Raw genomic sequence first — 20,091 nt, forward strand, 5'->3', positions numbered from 1 at the left:
TTGAAACCTAGGAAATCAAACAGTGGCGGACAGAGAATCCTGAGACTGCACAAGTGTTCAAAAGGCAGAAGAGGTGACCAGGGTTTGCGCGATGTCTCGATGTCTATTGGCCCCGGAGACGACAAGAACAGAAGTGCGGGACAAGCCTAGCCACAGTCAGCCCTATTCTTCGTATGCATGAGGCGAGGACCAGCTGGCTGAAAGCAGTGATGGATGCGGTTGAAGGGTATGAATGCTGGTGTCGATGATCGTCCTATAGCGAGTACTGTAGTTAGGTATGCAACAGAACAGTTGGATGACCGATAGTCTCCTGGTGCAGAAGAGACGGACAGGATAGAGCGGCATTCACCGCTGTTTTGATGATGGCCTGAACACTCCGTAATCAAGGCGAGGAATGTGGTTTTCTGCATGGCTCTTCTATCTTTCAGCCCCCAACGAGCCCATTTCCGCCTCTTAGCAGTAAGACACGACAAGACGTAATAAAACCGATTCAATACCTGGTAACCGGCCCAAAGAATTGCTCACCTAGGTGTTGCCCAACTCTTGGCTGCCACTCGACAAGTAAGGTAGCGTCTCAAGGGCACCTTTGTTCAATCATGCATTCAACTCCTCTTCTTTATCCTTGGACGCTGCATTTGTAAAGAAAGACTTCAGCAACATCGCAAACAGAAAGAAGAACAGCTCGAATTGTTCCCGACTGAGTTTCAGCCCCCGGGCACTGAGCAAAAGGTTCTCTAGCGGTCTCCATCAAGCTGACGGTCAGCTATTCCAACTTCCCTAGTGTCGGTATCGTTACTGTACCGTCGTCCGGGTGCCTCAGGCTGCAGCTTCTCTCCTCCGCCCGCAACTCAACCACCACCACCACCATCCACCATCCACCATCCACCTGCGCTCACGACTCAATCTCGTACTTCTCCTTCTCTCAGGCCCCGGCTAAAACTTGCCTATTCTCACTTGCCACCACCGACGGCCACACCCTTACATCGTTCTTTCCCACCGATTTCCTCTTCATCGTTGTCGATGTCATGACCTCTCGCTTCAAGAGTTTAGGCTTCGGTTCCAAACGAAAGAGTAGTGCCAACATCCAAACCACCTCTGTCGCTTCGCCAAACGGCTCCATCTCCACCACTGCCACCACTCCTCCTCCTCCTCCTCCCAATTCCTCTCAGACCAGCCTGCCGCCGATGAACCAGCCAGGCGCTCCTGGTCGCCCTCCCAGCTATTCATACCAGACTGCTCAAGGTCGCCCTCAGTCCCCCCTCCCTCCTCCTCCGAACCAAATGGCGCACCACCCTCCTCCCATCGACACCAGACAGGGCTACATGGGCGGAAATCCTCAGCTGGGGCCTCCACAACCCCCCGGATATGGCGGTGCATATGGCCAAATTGGTCCCCAGCCGGGCATTCAACACACAACCAACCAATTTCCGCCTGGTCGTCCCGCTGAAGTGGAAGGTGGAGGTCGGAGTAAGGCTCAGCTTATCGTTGGCATTGACTTTGTAAGATGACGCTGCAAGACACTCCCCCTTGGTGGTCATGTCGCTGATCGTTGTTGCAGGGCACAACCTTTTCCGGTGTGGCTTTCGCTTTCGCGACGAACACAGAAGCGAAGGAGGACATAATCACGGAATGGCCTGGCGCAGGCAACCAAACGAAACAAAAGGTTCGTTGACAAACACACCCTCGCCTGATTCAAACCCCTGTACTGACGGCCAGCACAGATTCCCACAGTTCTGTACTACGACCAGTATCAGAAAGTTGTCGGCTGGGGCCCAGACATTGCTGATGCTCTCGCCCCTACCGGCTACCCCAAGCCGGGTGTCCAAAAGGTGGAATGGTTCAAGCTGCAACTAATGCTCTCGGGCAATACATACATAGACCCTATCAACCTGCCCCCTCTCCCGCCCGGAAAATCCGAGATCGACGTTGCTGCCGACTACCTCTTCAAACTCCGACAAGCCATGCGAGTCCAATTACAAAAGACCCTGGGTGAGGTGTTCAATCGAGAAGAGCGTAACATCCGATACTTCCTGACGGTGCCGGCCATCTGGAACGATGCAGGAAAGGCAGCGACTAGAGCGGCTGCCATTCAAGCTGGTTTCATTCGAGACGAGAACGACAACAGACTGACCCTCATCACCGAACCCGAAGCCGCAGCCATGTTTTGCTCCAAGACTGGCCTCCTCAACCTTAAGATCCACGATGCTGTTCTAATTGTCGACTGTGGTGGTGGCACGGTCGACTTGATTGCCTACGAAGTGGAAGAAGAGACCCCCTTCTCCGTCGCCGAATGCACAGCTGGTAGCGGTGATTCTTGTGGTTCGACGGCTCTCAACCGCAATTTCTCAAATATCTTGCGGGCCAAAATCCGGAAAATGAAACTGCCCGATGGATCAAAGACTGCCGGAAGAGTCTACGCTAAATGTATTATGGATTTCGAGAATCGAATCAAGGCCGACTTCCGTAACAACGGCCAGAAATGGGCTGTGGACGTGGGTATCGAGGCCGAATTCCCAGAGGCCGGCATCGAAGAAGGTTACATGACTTTCACCAACGAGGAAATCCTTCAATGCTTCGAGCCCGTCGTCAACCGCATCCTCGAGCTCGTACGCAATCAGATCATTGCCATCCAAGCGCAAAACAGAGCACTTCAGAATGTCCTCGTGGTCGGTGGTTTTGGTGCTTCCGAATACCTCTTCCAGCAGATCAAATTACATGTGCCTCCGCAGTTTCAGTCGAAGGTGGTCAGACCTATGGACTCGGTCGCTGCCATTGTCAAAGGTGCTGTCACGGCAGGTATTACGGAAAGAGTGGTCACTTCACGTGTGGCTCGACGACATTATCTCATGGCCACTTTGCAACCTTTCAAGGAAGGTTACCATCCCGAACAATACCGTGTACCCAGTCTCGACGGTAAAGATCGATGTAAATATACCCGACAGATCTTTGTCCAGAAAGGTGAGAGAGTCAAGATTGGTGAACCTGTAAAGGTTTCGTTCTTTAGACAAGTCGCGCCAGGAGCTACATTGATGTACGAAGACATTCTGTACGCGTGCGACGAGGATGTTTGGTAAGTTGATCTCTAATTCCTCGTCCGTGGCGTGTGAGCTGACTGAATCACAGCCCTGAATACACCAAAGACCCTCGCATCAAGGAAGTTGTAACGCTCACTTCAGACCTGTCAAGAAAGAACCTAGAAAAGGATTTCGAACGCATGGACACCCCGCAAGGCACATTTTACCGGGTCTACTTCGACATCTACCTGACCCTGGATGGCTCAGAATTCAATGCCGAACTGGTCTGCCAGGGAGAGGTCATGGGACGGTGTACTGCACGATTCAGATAATCAACCGTTACTTTTTCTGATGTCGTTATGAGGTCGATGGGCAAAAGCGAGCAGAATAAAGAGCTCCCTGGTGTTGCGGTTCACTCTGATTGGCATGGACGATTTGGCATATTTGTCCCTGCAACAACGTTGGAGTGGAGGATCAATTGGTCTTTACATGCATGCAGCTCTGTTTTGACGCTAAACATGTTGAGAGGAAGGGTGTACCGCGGGAAAAGACATACACTTCCTTTCAGACATTTGCCGAATATCCACGAGTCGAAGACGGATGATAATATGTGGATCTAGTGAAAAAGATAATTTCAGGACAGGAGAGTCAAGAGGGTGGCAGTCTGAGGGAAGCTCCAGAGGGGAGCGAGGGTATGAGCAGTCGATGATCATGCGGACAACATCGAGTTTGGGGGAGACGACCGTGACGGCTGAAGAAAAGGAGAAGGACGCCGGGGAAGAAGGGAAACTGTCCAGCTATCAAGTACCTTAGTTAAGATGGCTGAATCAGACAATGAGCGTAGGATATCCATACAATACGAATCTTTGACCGATATTTATACCTAGGTATGTGTGCCGTGCATAGTGAACATCACAGGGGCGGACAAACAGTAAGAGGTAAGAGGTAAGGAAGAAGAGCACACTGGGATGACATAGAGAAGTTGTTCTCTTCAAGTCGGCGACTTTTGTTGGATGGATTCAGCTGCTTTTATTGTGATGATCTCGGCATTGACTCGTTGTAGACCATTATGAGGTCTATGTTTACTGAGAAACACCTGACTCCTGGGGTTGCCAAAACTGAGACTCCGGGTTGTACAGACTCGATGAGGTGAAGAACGTTCTGGAGCGGAGGAGTCTACGCAGGGCGGGTGTAGCGGGCCCCTGTGTCTGAGGATGGAGGACTCGATTAAGACTTGCCAGCTGAACGGGGAGAGACGAGGGCAGACGGGGTATTCTGGTCCTCCATCCAGAATGCCAATCTCATTGTCTCTCGTCATTGTCCTTGTCATTGGGTTGAATGTGACTGGGCCACGAAGGCATACCGGCCTGGACGATCAGACTTTGACTTTCCGCGCAGCCCAGTGGCTACAGCGATACCGATTCTGCAGGAGACTAGATGGGTCTTGCATGTACCCGAGGCCGGACCGGAATGCTGGATAGTCAGCTGGATGGTCGTGGCCCAGGATTTCGTGGCGGACGACTTCGAAGCCTAGCCGCGCGACAAGCTGGACGACTTCATCGTTGGATAGTTCGAAGGCTCCGGGCTCGGCGATGCCTTTGTCTTCGTCGTTTAGGTCACCTGGGTCTCCGTCAGCGTCAGCCTTGTCACCGCCGTGGACGCGGTCGTCAAAGTGCCACAGCAGTGGGCCGATGTTGATCCAGATACCACCGGGCTTGAGACAGTTCCAGACGGTTTCGACGTAGCGGATCAGATTGGGGGCTGTGTCGATGAAGAAGACGCTGACGACGCCGTCGAAAGTCTCTTTGCATTCGGGCGTCGAGTAGGATAGAATGAAGTCTCCGGCTGTCATGTTCATTTCGCCAACGGGCTGGCCGGCGTCGAGCCGTGATGAGATGGCGGTGGCTGGGTGGACGTCGGGAATCGTGTGGCGTTTCAATTGGTTTTGGCGGGATGTGATGTTGGTAAAGGTGTTGGCGAAGGGGTAGATGGGGTATTGGTCTGCGTGTTGCGCGCAGTTGAGGATGAAGTTGCTGGCGAGCAGTTGGTGGTAAGAGATTTCGTTCCCTGTGGCATTGTAGCCGAGTCGGGACAGTTCGAAGACCAGTCGGCCTAGCCCGGCGCCGGGAAGGAGCAGGTCTGGTGCATTGCAAAGACTTGGTGGCCCTCCAATAATCGGAAGATGGGCTGAAAGGTCCGACCATATCGTGTCGAGGAGTGGCTTGACTTCGAGGGTGAAGCCTTCATGTGACCAGTCACGGTAGAATTGGCGGATGGTGGAATGAGCCTTGGATAGATCGTTGGGCTTGGCCTTGCCCTGCCAGTTCAGGTCTACGTTACTCGCAGTAGTAGGAGGTGGCTTCTCTTCCAGACCAAATGAGGCCAGTCCCACGCGGAGGATTTCGTCGGCCAGGTCGGCATTGTGGTCGATGGCGTCGTCAATGGCAGTCAGTGTGTCGAGAAGTGAGAATGGAGGATTGGCTAGCATCTGCCATTGTGCTGAGGGGAGCGCGTAGAGGTTTTGACGCCGTCGATGGGTGGTGTTGTAGTGCGTGTTCTTGCGGTACTGGCTTCATTCAGCTGGGTTAGCCATCGCCAGGTTAGCCAGCCATCATTTTTGAGTGGGCTCGCCGGGTTCAGTTCGTGGAACTGAATGAGAAGAGCGTGCATTCCCATTTTTGCTGGTACTGACACACCGCACAATTCTCCGTTGTTTTTGTTTTGACTTACTAGAACGAGTCCAGGGCAGCGAAGATGGTGCGCCGCTCTTGAGGGTCCTTCAAAGGTCCTTCATCCTGAAACAATGGGTTCGAAAAGGGACCTTCGCCATTGGTATCGTCCTCCGAAGCCATTCTGGTGCTGAGGAATGGCGATATCGACTAAAGTCGAAGCTGTCACCGTCTCTGTCACCGTCACAGGTGGTGTTTGCTGCTCGAAGGAGGAAACTTGGACGTCGGAAATGCCAAGAATTTCATACACCAAGATACATGTACCTGGTACAGTACCACGGTACCTACCTTCACTTCTGGCCATCACACCTCAAGCCTTTATGTGTATTCCCATGTAATGTCTTCACTGTCACCATCTGTTGGCTCTCCGCGCAAATGATGCTGTCGATATTCACGATTTGAGCATACCCAGCGAAGTGAACAAAGCGCACACAGACATATCAAGCACCAGAAGGATGGAGCCTTCATTTCGCCCCGTCGAAGTCTCCTTTCCTCTACCAAAACACCCACATGTCAACCTCCATGTCCACTTGAGTTCCTTGGGAAATTGTACTATGGTCCATTTGACTACGACAAACCTCGATCAGTCTGACAGAGGTCTGCCACCCCTCGGAAGCTTCGTCTATGCAATGCCCGATGTACGTGAGATCTGGGAACAGTGGCACCCTCGGCATCTACTTTGCTAATGAGCCACAGGTAATGAACGACCGCAACGTGATCAGTACACCCTTGACAACTTCTGGCTCGAGCATAGATTATGCGACGAGGATGGCCAAGATCCTTGCGAGACGAATGAAAAAACCAGTCTACGTGGGTTGCAGCATGAATTTCGCGGGCATGACGGCCGAGGAGGAAATGGAAGGCTTGACCGTCGCCGTCGAAAAGATAATGCAAAATTGGAACGAGAGAATGGCATAATGTACATCTACTCCGTATGGAGGCTTTTCTATCTCATTCGACCTTCCTTTCTCGGCTTGTTACCAAGGTCACCAATAGTCACCACGGGTCACCAAGGTACACGACCGAGGGACGCTGTTGGTGGCTGGTATGAAGTCAGCTGCAAACAAATCGGTATCATTCCATCCTGCATCTTCGGCAAATGGAGCCTCGTCCTTTTCCATTTTTAGACCTCGGCTGGCATTTCCAAGTCATTGTCTTCGAGGTGAATTGACAGTGATTGACGTACAAAGAGGACTGGTCTGGCTCGAGACGAGACTGATGCGTCGTCACTCTTGCCGAAAAGGCCGCCAAATGTGGCAAAGACAAACAAACGTCTGGTCAAAGATCGTCGACCAGCCGTCCATTTGGTCTCCGAAGATCGCACCTTCTCCATCAAAAGAAGCGAAGGTTCGTGGGTTCCCGGAGGCCAGCAGGGAAACATGGCTGACACTGTGGAATTTTCACCTTTTTGCCTCGATGAAATATTGTTGAGGTTGAAAATCCTCTGACGTCGGATTAGAGGCCGAGACCGTCTGTCGCGGGCGCCAATTTACAGTGAGTGGAACATTACTAAGTAAAGAGCACCGAATCTTTGTCCCGCGTCGACGTGAGCTACTGCAGCAGAGTCTGTCAGGGTCTTGATGATCTTTCCGAGTGCAGTCAAGCCCACATATTTTTGTCTTCCGGAGAGTGGCCTAGTGTGATCTCGAGACTCTGGATTATTTAACAGGTTCACCGAATTCGATTTCACGTCTACGAGCTCGTAGCATCGAGAAGCATTCCGAGAAAAACAGAGCTGCCGGATGTCATGCTGTTCTGTCCATTTCTGTTCACGAGTAGGGCGCACTAACAAGCCGATGGTTTGACGCTCGTTTTGAAGAGTCCAGTCAGCAATCTTGCTAAACGGACTTGTTGTCATGGGATGTACAGGCAACCTGGCGTTCAGGTAATTATCTGCTTCCTGCTCGCAGGGCTTGGGACCTCTGCTACTCGTACGAGTGAAAGATATCCCCAGCCCAGCGCCATTTCTGGCTTGCCGATCCCACCAGCCTGCATTCGCAGTACATCTATTGAAGCTAGTGCGAACTATGGCAGACCGACCAATTTGCCTTGTGCCAAATCTGCCAACTAATTTTTCGGAGGACTATCCTGACCAGGAATGCGTTCTGGAACTATTGATCCCGACTGGTGGTGAGAATACTTGCGGAGTGCGTCGTCCAATCTTGCTGGCTGAGCGAGGTTGCGGCCAATTTACTGCCCCTCCAAAAAGCCTTGTCGAGTCGTCAGCGGCTTGTAAGCGACTGGGCTTCGAGAACCTGCTTCTAGCGAAATTCGAGAAGGACACGCTGTCACCCATGAGGGAACCAAATCTTTCACCGGGTGCTCGGGCGCATCATGGCGCTCCACCCGGCAGCGTCCGGGGGCCAATTTCAACAGGGCTGAGGAGCACCACAATAATTTACGAGTACGTAAGGAGGGTGAGTATAATCAACCATGACCCTGATGTTTTAGATCATGATACGCAAGCCTGCTGAGCCTCAGCCCCTGGCTTGGTGTGCAAGAGTTCTCGGATAAACTCAAAAAAAGAAAGAGCAGAATCGAAGATCCTTTAGCTTGAGCTTTCGCGCAGGAGTGGCAGGCAGGCCTTCCCGGCTGCCAATCTTCGGAGAACGAACTGGGTACATTGGCGTGGATGGCTGCACATCCCGACCACTGGCGTGACCTGCAAAGTCGATCATCTTCGCTTCATGTTCGAGCTAGCTCCGAGGTCCAACGATGACAATGGCTTTTCGGTCTGAAGCCGATCTCGTACAAAGACAGACTGCCACAGTGTTGACGATACTTCTGCGCATATTTCCTCGGAGACTCTTTCGAAGGGGCCGTTCTACTCGTAATGTGCAATAATCAAGTCGATCCACCAAATGACAGACGTCAAGCCGTGGCTTCAGGACCCGGTTTTCTGGCTTCACTTGCCCTTGGAGCCCTTGTACTCCGTACTGCAGTGGAAATTCAGAAGCCTGTTCCGGGATCCCGAAACTGTTCCAAGCACCGCTCTGCCCTGGAGCTGGGGCAGTGAAAGCAAAAATAGGCTTTCATCCTGGATAAAGTGTTGCCGTTCAGCCCCCGGCATGGTCTACCGAGAAACCCTAGCGAAGGTCTCCTTGGTGGGTGCTGGACATGAACTCGACTAACGTCCATCGAGTAGCCTCCCGTCGGAAGCGCCTGCTCGTGCCTATCAATCTCTGACATGCAATCCTACGCAACCAACACTCCCTACCAAGATTTTCATTAGTCCTACCACGGTCATTTGGCCATGAAGAGCAAACCGGCGCCATCTTTGACTATCGAAGCATTCACATTCCCCCTTGCTTGATGACGAGCCAGGGGATATTCGGCACAGTTGGTCAATGCACCGTTACACAGCCCCCTACTCGTCCCAAGCTGGAGAGCGCACGGCAGAGATAAGGAGAGACGGACACGGATTGTGTTCGGCGGATCACCTTCTATGCCCCACGACTCGCCGAAGCTTTGAACGTGAGAGGTTCCTTACGATCAGGGATGGAAGGGTTGTGCACTTGGCTGGAGCTGCCCTTTGCGAATTCTAGACCGGACCATGGTTTACGCGACCATCTAGACCATCACGCGAGTTCAACAGAGCTGAGGGCTCCCTTGATGCAGAGGAAAGTAAGATCTTGTTGAGCTCACCGTCTCTCTATTTTTTTTTTCAGATTCTCGACCTCAGCCACCCTGGGCCGCCAATCTGCATGGAAGAGTTGCCTAAGCGCCATGATCGACGCCACACTAAAAGAGCTGGGGGCCAGGTTCTTGTAGATTCTTTTCCCGTGTTTCCATCGGTACAAATGATGGCCAACCTTAAAATTGTCGATGTGGCATCCATCCAGCACCAGACTGTCGCCTACGATGACGCTAGAATCATCCGATAGCCCGCGGGGACTTGAGTTTTATCATAGTGTTGCTCTTGGGGCCGTTGGGGACCAGTAAACCATGGAACGCTCTCCGATACTTACTATGAGAAACGAGATACTTCCACTGCTGTGTACTATGCGGATACTATTGTGCGAGCGAGCTCTACAGTGGAGACGGTCAAAACACTCCCCAGTCCATGCCCCCCATCCTAAGTAGTATCCTGCCTCCCGAATGCGCTTTCCTGCAAGTTCGATGAAGCGTACAATGGCAGGACTATGCCCACTTTGGCGTCGAACATTAAAGCCAACATTAACAAGAGACGATCCCTGCCAGGGGGTTTCCAGACGGCATGTTCCTACGAGTACTGTGTGTTACAGTATTCCCTGAGGACCCTGGCTGGATCGACCTCTCAATCATGGAAGATCAATTCCCATAGTTTGTGGCAAGCTGTTGAAGATGGAACACGACTTTCCTTTCAACCCGGATATAAATGGTTCGCGGACCTAGTACTACAGCATGTATGTGCTAAGATGAACGAAGACGATCTCAAGCAGATCATTCCTTCGGCCAAAGCAGCTCGAACCGGCTCAAGCCCTGGAAATTCGGGAGCTCATTCTCCTTAACGGCCCACCGATTCCGCTTCCAGTTGCCCACATGCCCTAGCCAAGGTCATGATCACCCTCGGTCCGTCTCCAGAGTCCACAGAGCCGCCAGGAAAGGCGACGGAGCCAGCAATAGTGGACTACGACCACCTAGAATATGTCTTCCAAGACATCAAAGCCCCATGGTGGTTTGCCAGGGCCGTTGAACCAGTGACCTCAGTCTCTGCACGACATGCTCGTTTCACTGATACATAGTTGATCTGACGTCGATCCAGAGTTTGTCTGATCGCCACCTATGAGACCTCCTTTGGGATACCGGGCCAGCCCGAGCCTCTTCGATGATGGGATTTGCAGTACGGTATGCACCCAACGCTGCTGAAGTCTACAGGCTGGGGACGAGCTTAAAATGTTTGGGGCTATCCTGGGCCCATCATGGGGGTTGCCTGAACGGTGGTAGAGGAAGCTTCCAGGCACCCACCTCGCCCACCCGGGGAGCCCTGGCTTCCAGTCTGGACAGGGGAGCTATTTTTGAAAGGACCTAGTGGATGTTGGCGCACACCGCTCGGTGGCTGGACCCATGCTTTGGCTCCCTGGTATGCCCCATTCGGTTGTTCAGAGGGTTGTGGCTTCTTGAGCTTCTGTCACCTCGGCTGCCAGAACCGGGGGCTTACTGTGTAAGGCTGGTGCAGGCTGGTGCTACGGTCTACCGCTGCAGGCTCTACCGCTCTAGCCTTCCCAGGCCCGCGATCCATTCCGAACGGCTCGAACGGGGCCCTGGAACGGTGGACGTCCTTCCACACTTGGGATTTGGCTTCGGTCGGATCATCCAGACTGGCAGTGGCACTACCTACCAGGTCGGTTGGCTTGAAGTTTGCACACCAGACTCCAGACGTTCTATTCCAACTAGTCACTGTGGTTATCCACCTCCCTACTCAGAGTCTCACAGTATTCGCTCCATGGTCCTCTACTCGTAGCAGACTGGCAGGATCAGGGCCTGTCTAGCACAGTAGCCACAGGCTCCTCCATTCTTTTCAGCGGATCCCTTTGGCGTGTCTCCAACGCCACGCGCGATACCGGCAGTTCACCTCGTGAGTTGTCACTCGACCATGTTGGTTTGTTTCTTTCGATGTGTGTTCATGGAGGTGATCTATCTCTCAGTTCGCTCCTTCTCCTCTTAACCCCATGCATGTCTTTGTCCTCTAGCCCTGACGATCTGGCCCCAGCATTGGTCGGCTTGGGATCGACGTATCAGTTGACTCGGTTGCATGGCGCTCGCCGCTTCTTTCCTTGGCTGAGGTCGCCAAATATTCTCTCATTCAACGGTGAACGCTCCTTCTGCCCGTACACAGGTCTTCGATGCGACATTTGAGCGTCAATTTCGGCTGTCCAGTTTGTGGGAGTGGCGACCAGTCGTAGTGGGCCACTCTCGCTTTCCCCCCCGTGGACCAGAACGGCCAAGGTCGGACATTTACCAGTTTCCATCAAATCACTGCATCTCGCTTCGATTGCTACGGTGATTCCAAGAGATCTCGCAACTGACCTGACCTTACCTTTCTTCTACGTCAAAATTCTTCGCCCTCTCATCACTTTGGATCCTTGGACCTGGACTGTCCAGTCCACGCCCTGTCCCAGGCACGCAGAAGGGGACAGTGGGATGCCTCGACATTACAACACGACCCTCTTTCGATTTTCGATAACGAAGTACGACCGGTGTTGGGGCCTGCTTCGTGGAGCCGCGACTCTCCGTCGTCAAAGATGCAGAATCATCTCTTCTCTCTCAAAGAGTCGCCGAGCATCGCCTCCTCGGCGTCGCCACTGAGTGCCCACGATCCAAGCCAGCAGTCTCACTCGGCCACTTCGTTCCCTCCACATACTCGACCTGGGTTGACAATACAAGATCCAGCAACCATGTCTTCTTACTATCCTTCTCACGAGCTTGGATCGGCCTCCCCGCACGATGGCTATTCGCATCTCGGCGAAGCCTTACGAGCAGGAGGTGGGGGAAGTGGCACTCCCTCTCCTGCTCAAATTTCGGCCATGATGATGCATAACCCAAAAAGGGCCTATCGACAGAGACGGAAAGATCCGAGCTGCGACGCTTGTCGCGAGCGCAAAGTGAAGGTCGGTCTTTCAGGGATGCATGAGCGTCGACAGGTCACTAACGTGCTTCAAAAGTGTGACGCAACAGAGACCTCTAGTTGTACCGAATGCTCGAGTCGCAATGTCCGTTGCCAGTTCACCAAGGACACAAACCGTCGCATGTCGTCGATCAAGTGAGTCCGCCCGACCACTTCGCAAGCCAATTTTCTGACTCCCCACAGACAAGTACAGGATCTGGAAAGACAGTTGATTGAAGCACGTCAACAGCTTGAGCGGTTGCGTGCCGTTGAGCAAAGGAACGACCTGTCCACCGAGTTCCGTCCTGACACCGCCTCTCTAGCCTTCGCAGACTTCCCAACGGTCGGAAAATCGCCACGAAGGATGTTGAAAGCAAGGTCTCCTCAAGATCTCACAAACGCAAGGATGCAGTTGAATGACATTGGCCGCGGCTTGTTGAAACCCCCTGTCACGGGGGCGCACCCACGATCACATAGTGCGCACTCGAACGTTTCAGATCTGCAAGGTTTGCCATCACGAGCGGCGGCAGAGCGACTCCTGCACTATTACCACGAATGTGTACATCGCCATTTCCCTGTCTTGTATTGGCCGAGATTCCAGCGCACTTTCGCGATAGCCGTGGAGAAACCAAGTACACATACCCTACCAATCGACTGGGTGGCGACTTTGTATGGAGTGTTAGCATGCGGTGCGCTAGCTACCCACGAGTCCAGCAGACTTCCGGAAGCACAGGATTACCTTACGAGGGCAATATCAACCATCAACTTTTGGGAAGATGATGTCACTATAAACCAGGCAATCGTGGCGTTTCTGGCCAGCATCGCGCTGGTCGAGATGAACAGAAAGTCTGCCAGCTGGATCTGGCTGGGCTCTGCCATTCGTATCGTTCAGGATCTGGGCTTGCATGTCCAGGGTGGCCAATGGTCGCCTATAGAGGGAGAAATGCGCAAACGGATATGGTATTCCTTCTATGTTTGGGATCGGTACGTCTTCCAGGGGTGAACCCACGGGGTTTTTCGTGCTAACGGTTCCAGACTCCTAGCATTAGAACTGGGCAAGCCTATGCTTATCAATGACGACGAATGCGACACCGAGTATCCTCAGGTCCTCGATGAGGAAAGACTGGTGACCGACGACATCCAGACTCCTCTCCCACCCACCCTGCTGCTGGCGAGCGTTCACGTCGCCCGGCTTTTGGCACCATTGGCGAAGATGTTCCGTTCCCTCTGTATCACGAATGAAGGGTTGACGAAGTTCGAGACCCATCTGGGCGACTGCCTACAACTCTTTCCCCGGCCGTTGCACCTGTCAGCCACAACACCCTTAGATCCGTGTATCATGGCCCCATTACTTTATTTTCAAAACACCAGAATACTACTCCATCGCCATAATCTATCGCCTTCATCCTCTCCCGAGCAGCGAGCGCAGGCGATCGAACAGTGCGTCCACGCGGCTCGAGATACTGCGACTGTCATATCAAGATGCTTAGCACCTCATTTGCAGTCGCATGATTTGGAGCAGCGATTTATTCTCTCTTCCACAACTCTGATCTGCACCCATTTGTGGCGCTGCATGCTTCTGCTTCTATTTCGACAATTTTTCGACCCTTTTTTTGTGGTTCTGCGGGCTGCTTCTGTCATTAACGATGCGCGGTCCATCAACATCTGTTGTGGGAGGCACCTTTCCTTCTTCCTACGTCGGCTGGTTGAGCACTATGAACGGCCGGGCTCCCTCGACCCTGAGCACGACGAAGAAATCCTGGTTTATCTCTCTGCGGACCTGCAAGCGAGTACAAATAGCTGGGTGTGGGGCAATGCTGAGACTGGAACACATCTCAGCCGGCGTCAAAAGCATGGCAGACCCAAGCATCTGAATCCGGAGACCGAGCAGCACTCAATACCAAGTGCTCAGTCACCGTCCTGGGATAATTTTCTTTCCGAAGAGGAACAGCATGACTGGGGCGGGTGGCAGCATATCGAGCAATCAGCGAGATACTTGCAACGACTATGCGACTCAAAGCAACAGCGTGCACATGATCAACACCAAACTCCTTACCCAAGTCAACAAGCATCAAACGAGCATACGCCGGGACCGACACTTCCGCCATTGAACGCATCGAATCAACCTACAGGCGACCATCGATCACGAATGACGATTGCGAATATCATATAATAGAGTACGAATGCAAGTTTTAATCAGACAGTCACGAAAATTGTATGACTGGTTATATATGTTTGACGAGCAGTCAACCGCATCGAAGCATTGATGGAGATACCCTATACCTAGAAACGAAGCAAGCAATGACAACCCGCCGAAAACTTCCGTCTCGCATTCTGCATTCGAACAAAGGTACGACATGTGCCCCTGGAGACACCCAGCTGGAGCACAGGGCTTTGTGACTTGGCCTCTGATCGAACACGTTGTCGCCGCCTCCCGTATGACCATGTGCTTATCGCCTCCTGGACAAGTCGATACATTGATTTGGTATTCTGACAATATTGTGGCAGGAGAAGAAAAAAACCGGACATCGCGCCATTGTTTCGCGAGTGAATCATCGTGACTAAACCGCCTCTCCCTTGCAAGTTCTTGCCAACATCTATCGGTACTCGTGCATTTGTCATAGTACCAACCTCTGCTTGAGCTTTTACGTGTCTGATATCTCCTCCACGCCGCAGCACTTCCTGAAGGTCCTGCAAACTGTTAGAAAATGGTTCCAAGGAAGATATGAAAGAAGCAAAAGAGTCGTGTGCGATTGAGGCAGCCCTTTTGCCATGTACAGCCGAGACACCTGCCAGCCAGCCACTCCCTCCGAGTTTGAGTCAGGAAGGCAATGGTATCTTCCGTCAACTCTGGTTTATCCCTCAACCCGCGAGAAGGTAAGACATGTGCTTGGATCTGACACTCACATGCGTGAGTCTCTTGAGGCATGGCCTTGGGCTAATCGAGTCAATATACCACCTTGGGTGGACTGAATATGCCTAAAATCTTTATTTTCTGGGTGAATCTGTTCGCTTGCCGGGCCTCAGCTCGACTCATGTAAAGAACGGACGCACTCACCGTTTTAAGCGACTTTGGTTGGAACTTGGGTATGAGGACAAGTTTGGTGGTGAGCAATTGAATTGCCAGCGTTTTGCCCGGACGAGCTGTTTCAAGAGTTTGCCCCGACTCATTGTTCAAGGTGTTCGACTCACTGTTCAAGGTGTTCGACTCACTGTTCAAGGTGAAGAGGGCGAATAGGGGATTGTTTTCTGTGAGAGCTACTAGTATATTTAGGTTCTCAATTGTAAATGCCACGGCCGATAAAAGGCTTCTTGCGTCTTGCTACATCTGGTGCATACTTCATATACAGTGGTTAGGCCGGGAAACGCCACCTAAACATAGTCTTGAGGCCATTTTCTCATTGACGGTGATGACGCTCATCAATAGCAAAGCTCCTCACGAAGGCCGGCCGCATTGTAAATCAAAGTTCGGCGGATGATATCGACCGAGGAGCTCCGCTCAGGGACCCTCAAGACAAAGCTTGCTGAGGAAGTTCATCAAGAAATGTCGACCTAGCGTGTCATTGATGGATGATACATACAAACCCACTTAATCCTTCGGCACCTCAACAACCGTGCCCCGTGCCTCAACCTCCTTAGCAGTCGAGAGGTCCAATGCTTCCACAATTCCCACTCTCTCCGCTTGCGGCACTCCCATAAGAGTCTCCAACTTCGGGACATCACTGTGCACCACGCCATCCAGATTCTCATCGATCTCTTCGAGCGTTCGTCCGCGGGTCTCAACCCAGGTTACCAGTACAACAACGAGCTCAAGGACGTCCCAAGCGCCGTTGATCATGTAGGTCTTCCAGCCGATGGCCTCGAGTGCGAATGGGAAAGAGAAAGTGACCATCAAGCCAACGCCGTTGACGAGGAATGTGTACCAACTCATGCCGATGGATCGGATGCTATAGTTTAGGACTTCGGGCGGGTACAGGACAGTCAGGGGCGTCCAGCCGAAGCTGTAGGCGCCCTGGAACAGGAAGATGGCGGCGACGGTGCCGTAAATACCGGACTGGTTGGTCGAGTTGCCGTATACTTTGGTCAGGGCGCCGACGATGAAGATGAAGATGGTCAAGAGGCCGGTGGAGATGGCCGCTAGAGACTTGCGGCCTAGTCTGTCGGACATCATGGTACCGATGATGGAGACCACGAGGCACCAGGCGTTCAGGATGATGTTGATTTCCAGCTGCGTTGTCGAGTCCGTGACTCCGGCCTGGGTGAGCATGGTGCCGAAATAGTACGAGATCTGCAACTCGTCAGAAAGCCGTCTCAAATGAAGACAGGGACTTTTGAAGGCAAAAGAATCGTGCTTAGCTGGCACGGCCTTTTGGCGAAGAGAGTACATACGATGTTGTTGCCGCTCAGCATGCAGAAGACGGCGACCGTGCTGACCAGGAAAATCCGCTTGCGCGTGGTTGCGCTGCTGAGGAATTGGCTCATAAACGAGCGCTTCTCGTACGTCTGCTCAAAGGACAAGGTGTCGGTGACTTCGCGGTACTGAATGAGCACGGCGGCGTCGTCGATGTTGCCGTTGGCACAGGTGTTGGCCAGCGCAACGAGGGCTTCTTGATTTCGTCCTTGGGATACGAGCCACCGAGGACTCTCGGGCGTGAAAGGCAAGAGTGAGAGACACATGATGCTGAAGAGACATTGGAGCAAGGACGGGAGGCGCCATGCCCATGTTGAGTCGAACTTGGCAGTGCCATATGTGACGCCTGCGGCAATCAGGCCGCCGACGTACCAGAAATCGTAGAATATGCCCAATCCCCAGGCACGGTATTTGACAGGCAGGGTCTCGGCCAAGTAGATAGGACCAGCAATAGAGGAAGCACCTGTGCCGAATCCAATGATGATTCTGGCGATGACGAACATGGCAATGTTCTGGGCGGCGGTTTGGATGATGACTCCGATGATTGTGAGGATGGCGCCAAAGAACAAGGCCCATTTGCGTCCGATCCAGTCAGGGACTTTTGCGTACACGATGCCGCAGATGACACTGCCCATCCAGACGGAGGCCGTGTTGAGCGCCAGCGTGGCCGTGGTGAGGGTGAAATAGTCGGTGTAGGAAGGGAGGATGTTCAGACCGTTCATCATCGAGCCGTCGAAGCCTAGGGTCTTTTGGACACATGGGTCAGGGTCAGCATTGCTCTGTGCCTTGCCGATGAATGCATGGGGGTGCGATGTAGGAACAAGGGGTGCGGAGGATATTTACCGTCGAGGTCACACATGATGTGAGAACCAGCAGGGCACTGGCGACGCGTGAGTCTTTGGGCACCCATGAGGGCAGACTCCAGGGAATGGGGGACATTTTGTTGCTTGATGCTGTTTCACAGGACTGTGCTTCCCTCCGAAAAGCCTGACGGAGTACTGATACGGCGACTCTTGAATTTGGTTGGGTTTTGGGTTCGTGGAAGCTCGAATGGACCGAGGGATTATCGCTGCCCTATATAGACATAATGCACAGTAGCGACATCTCGCTCGCCTGGCTAGAAACAACGACTTGATGCTCGTGTTCGTACTCTTATGAACGAATGGTGTTGTCCATGAGATAGCGTACGTCAAGAGATCTCCTGTTCGGCCAATAACGATTCAGGGATTATGTGACCTGGACCAAGACGCCGGCTGGTGTTGAGATTTGGCTTTCGTCTGTTATCTCTGAGACTGGAAGATGAAGCTGGGTCGACAGTGGCCCTGTTGGTTTAGCACGGTCTAGATAACCGGCTAGTCGTCGATTGGCCGGTGTTGTCCGGACCGTTCTATAGTATCTCCTCCACAGCGCTCCTTTCCCCGTATTTCGCAGGGGTGTGGAAGTCCGTCGAGGTTGTGCATTGACAAACTCGGCCGAGCTCAGCCGAAAGAGGCGCCCAGGTAGGTTAGAAGCATTCGTAGATGTCCGTAAACCTTGAGCGTGCAGGCTATTTAACTCGAGTCTTTCATTTCTGATATCTGATATCTCGAGTTGCACACAAGGACATCGGCGTCATTGGTGATAAGGAAGAGAAAGGGAAAGCGACGGACACAAGATGCCTGGAAAACTCTTGTCTTGGCCGGATTGGCCCGAGTTCACGGCCTCCAAGGCAGAACGTGGTGACGACCTTGTCGGGTACAAGAAGGCTATCGTGGACAAGTATGGGAAAGACGCGCTTGTGCAGAGCTGGCTAAGAGTCTGCAAGGAGCTGGAGTCGGTGACAGACTCTATCGCTGAGCTAGGGTCTTCTGCTATACCAGAAATTCAGTTCCAAGACATTTTCGCCCTGACACCTGAACAAAAGACCAAGCTCAAGGATACGGGATGTTTTGTCGTCCGCAATGTCTTCAGCGAGGCACAAGCCGACGAATGGTTCCAGAACCTCAAGGAGTATGTTGCTGCAAACCGGTCATCGATAGGAGGTACGTCTTTCTTGAAGCTCAGTACCTAACTCAAAAAGGTCGAGACTTTTGTTTCTTCGTTAACAATGATGCACTCCAGGCTGGCCTGCTGAAACGCCGTTCATTCTCAACCTGTATTACTCGCCGACCCAGATAGCAGCCCGGTCGCATCCGAATCAGTTGAGACTGTCGGAGGAGCTCAACTCTTGGTGGCACGACGACACTGGCACCACCTCGCCCGAACCCCTCTCCTATGCGGACGGGGTGCGTATTCGACCTCCCGGAATCCCGTTTCGAGGTCTCGGTCCGCACATTGATGCTGGAAGCCTGTGTCGATGGGCCGATCCTGTTTACCAGTCATTCTACTCCGCCGTTTTCTCGGGCCACCCAGAACTGCTGGACATCTACGATTTGACCATGCGCAAGGACGCCAATCAGGCCATGTTTCCGGGGTCTGCCCACTCGAGAGTCTTCCGAAGCTTCCAGGGCTGGACCGCGTTGACCTCGGCAGGACCGGGTGAGGGTAGCTTGATGCTGTATCCCAATGTCAAATGGACCATTGCCTATTTGCTGCTGCGGCCATTTTTCCGAGCACCGGACTCTGACTCGGAAGAAGATGTCAGGGATGCGGGCAAGTGGACATTCGACCCGGAAACTCCTTGGTTTCCTGGAACGTTCAGAGCCGATAGCCAGCTGCTGAGCCCTTCTTCGCACCCCCACCTTCGGTTGCGCGAGTGCATGGTCGGCATCCCGAAGATGAACCCCGGCGATACGGTTTGGTGGCACGCCGATATGTGTCATGCGGTCGAGGTTGACCACAATGGTGACCACGAGGCGAGCGTCACCTACATTGCGGCCACGCCCAGGACGGAGCAGAATAAGAGCTATATCAAGGGCCAGTTGGAGGATTTCTTGAAAGGCAATCCGCCCGAAGACTTTCGGAGAGGTCCCGGCGAAAAACATTTCAAATTGTTTACTGGCGAGAAGAGTATCCTGAGTGGTGAAGCAGGGAGGCGGGCTATGGGATTCGATCTGCTTGCTTGATTGATAGAGTGATGTGATTGTCGGCGCAGCTCCCCCCGTGTTAGTAGTTGTGTAGCACCACAGAGAGAGAGAGAGAGAGAGGCGCCAATAACGCCATCAGTTGCTCACAACGATCAAGCCAGTACTCGTGTCTGATGAGATGTTCTTTCCATGCCTGATCGAGGAACAGCACGAAGTTTCAAAGAGATATGGAAGCACGAAACTCCATATAATCTATCCAGGGGATATTAGTGTCAGTCCAAGGTTGATCATCCTGGATCCAAGGCATTTCCAGCTCCCTGTGTCGTACATCTATTATATATCATTT

General features: G+C 52.7%; 6 protein-coding genes across 7 annotated transcripts; 4 read left to right on the forward strand and 2 right to left on the reverse strand.

Moving 5' to 3' along the window:
* The first annotated feature begins 475 nt into the window (after window positions 1-475).
* On the forward strand, window positions 476-3,898 carry PV05_06485 (uncharacterized protein). The gene is made up of 4 exons (XM_013459230.1): window positions 476-1,499; window positions 1,559-1,663; window positions 1,722-3,070; window positions 3,124-3,898. The coding sequence occupies exons 1-4, from the start codon at window positions 1,026-1,028 to the stop codon at window positions 3,344-3,346; spliced, it is 2,151 nt and encodes a 716-aa protein (XP_013314684.1). The 5' UTR covers window positions 476-1,025; the 3' UTR covers window positions 3,347-3,898.
* On the reverse strand, window positions 3,875-5,905 carry PV05_06486 (uncharacterized protein). The gene is made up of 2 exons (XM_013459231.1): window positions 5,745-5,905; window positions 3,875-5,584 (listed from the first exon to the last, which is right to left on the reverse strand). The coding sequence occupies exons 1-2, from the start codon at window positions 5,864-5,866 to the stop codon at window positions 4,390-4,392; spliced, it is 1,317 nt and encodes a 438-aa protein (XP_013314685.1). The 5' UTR covers window positions 5,867-5,905; the 3' UTR covers window positions 3,875-4,389.
* Window positions 5,906-6,047: 142 nt separating this feature from the next.
* Window positions 6,048-6,825, forward strand: PV05_06487 (uncharacterized protein). Its single transcript, XM_013459232.1, has 2 exons — window positions 6,048-6,381; window positions 6,440-6,825. Exons 1-2 carry the CDS (start codon window positions 6,199-6,201, stop codon window positions 6,659-6,661), a joined length of 405 nt encoding a protein of 134 aa, XP_013314686.1. The 5' UTR covers window positions 6,048-6,198; the 3' UTR covers window positions 6,662-6,825.
* A 4,524-nt stretch (window positions 6,826-11,349) lies between these two features.
* PV05_06488 lies at window positions 11,350-14,939 on the forward strand. 2 transcript variants are annotated; one of them, XM_013459234.1, is made up of 4 exons: window positions 11,350-12,333; window positions 12,388-12,485; window positions 12,534-13,313; window positions 13,365-14,939. In XM_013459234.1, the coding sequence occupies exons 1-4, from the start codon at window positions 11,968-11,970 to the stop codon at window positions 14,500-14,502; spliced, it is 2,382 nt and encodes a 793-aa protein (XP_013314688.1). In that variant the 5' UTR covers window positions 11,350-11,967; the 3' UTR covers window positions 14,503-14,939. The 2 variants fall into 2 exon arrangements, with proteins under 2 accessions (XP_013314688.1, XP_013314687.1); XM_013459233.1 differs by having other exon boundaries at window positions 12,388-13,313.
* Window positions 14,940-15,628: 689 nt separating this feature from the next.
* On the reverse strand, window positions 15,629-18,833 carry PV05_06489 (uncharacterized protein). The gene is made up of 3 exons (XM_013459235.1): window positions 17,584-18,833; window positions 16,719-17,486; window positions 15,629-16,617 (listed from the first exon to the last, which is right to left on the reverse strand). The coding sequence occupies exons 1-3, from the start codon at window positions 17,677-17,679 to the stop codon at window positions 15,919-15,921; spliced, it is 1,563 nt and encodes a 520-aa protein (XP_013314689.1). The 5' UTR covers window positions 17,680-18,833; the 3' UTR covers window positions 15,629-15,918.
* On the forward strand, window positions 18,395-19,784 carry PV05_06490 (uncharacterized protein; the record flags this gene model as incomplete). The annotated part of the gene is made up of 2 exons (XM_013459236.1): window positions 18,395-18,761; window positions 18,841-19,784. The coding sequence occupies 2 exons, from the start codon at window positions 18,395-18,397 to the stop codon at window positions 19,782-19,784; spliced, it is 1,311 nt and encodes a 436-aa protein (XP_013314690.1).
* Between the last annotated feature and the right edge of the window lie 307 nt (window positions 19,785-20,091).

Source organism: Exophiala xenobiotica, assembly GCF_000835505.1.
Source record: "Exophiala xenobiotica strain CBS 118157 unplaced genomic scaffold supercont1.4, whole genome shotgun sequence".
In the NCBI taxonomy this organism is placed as follows: Eukaryota; Fungi; Ascomycota; class Eurotiomycetes; order Chaetothyriales; family Herpotrichiellaceae; genus Exophiala; species Exophiala xenobiotica.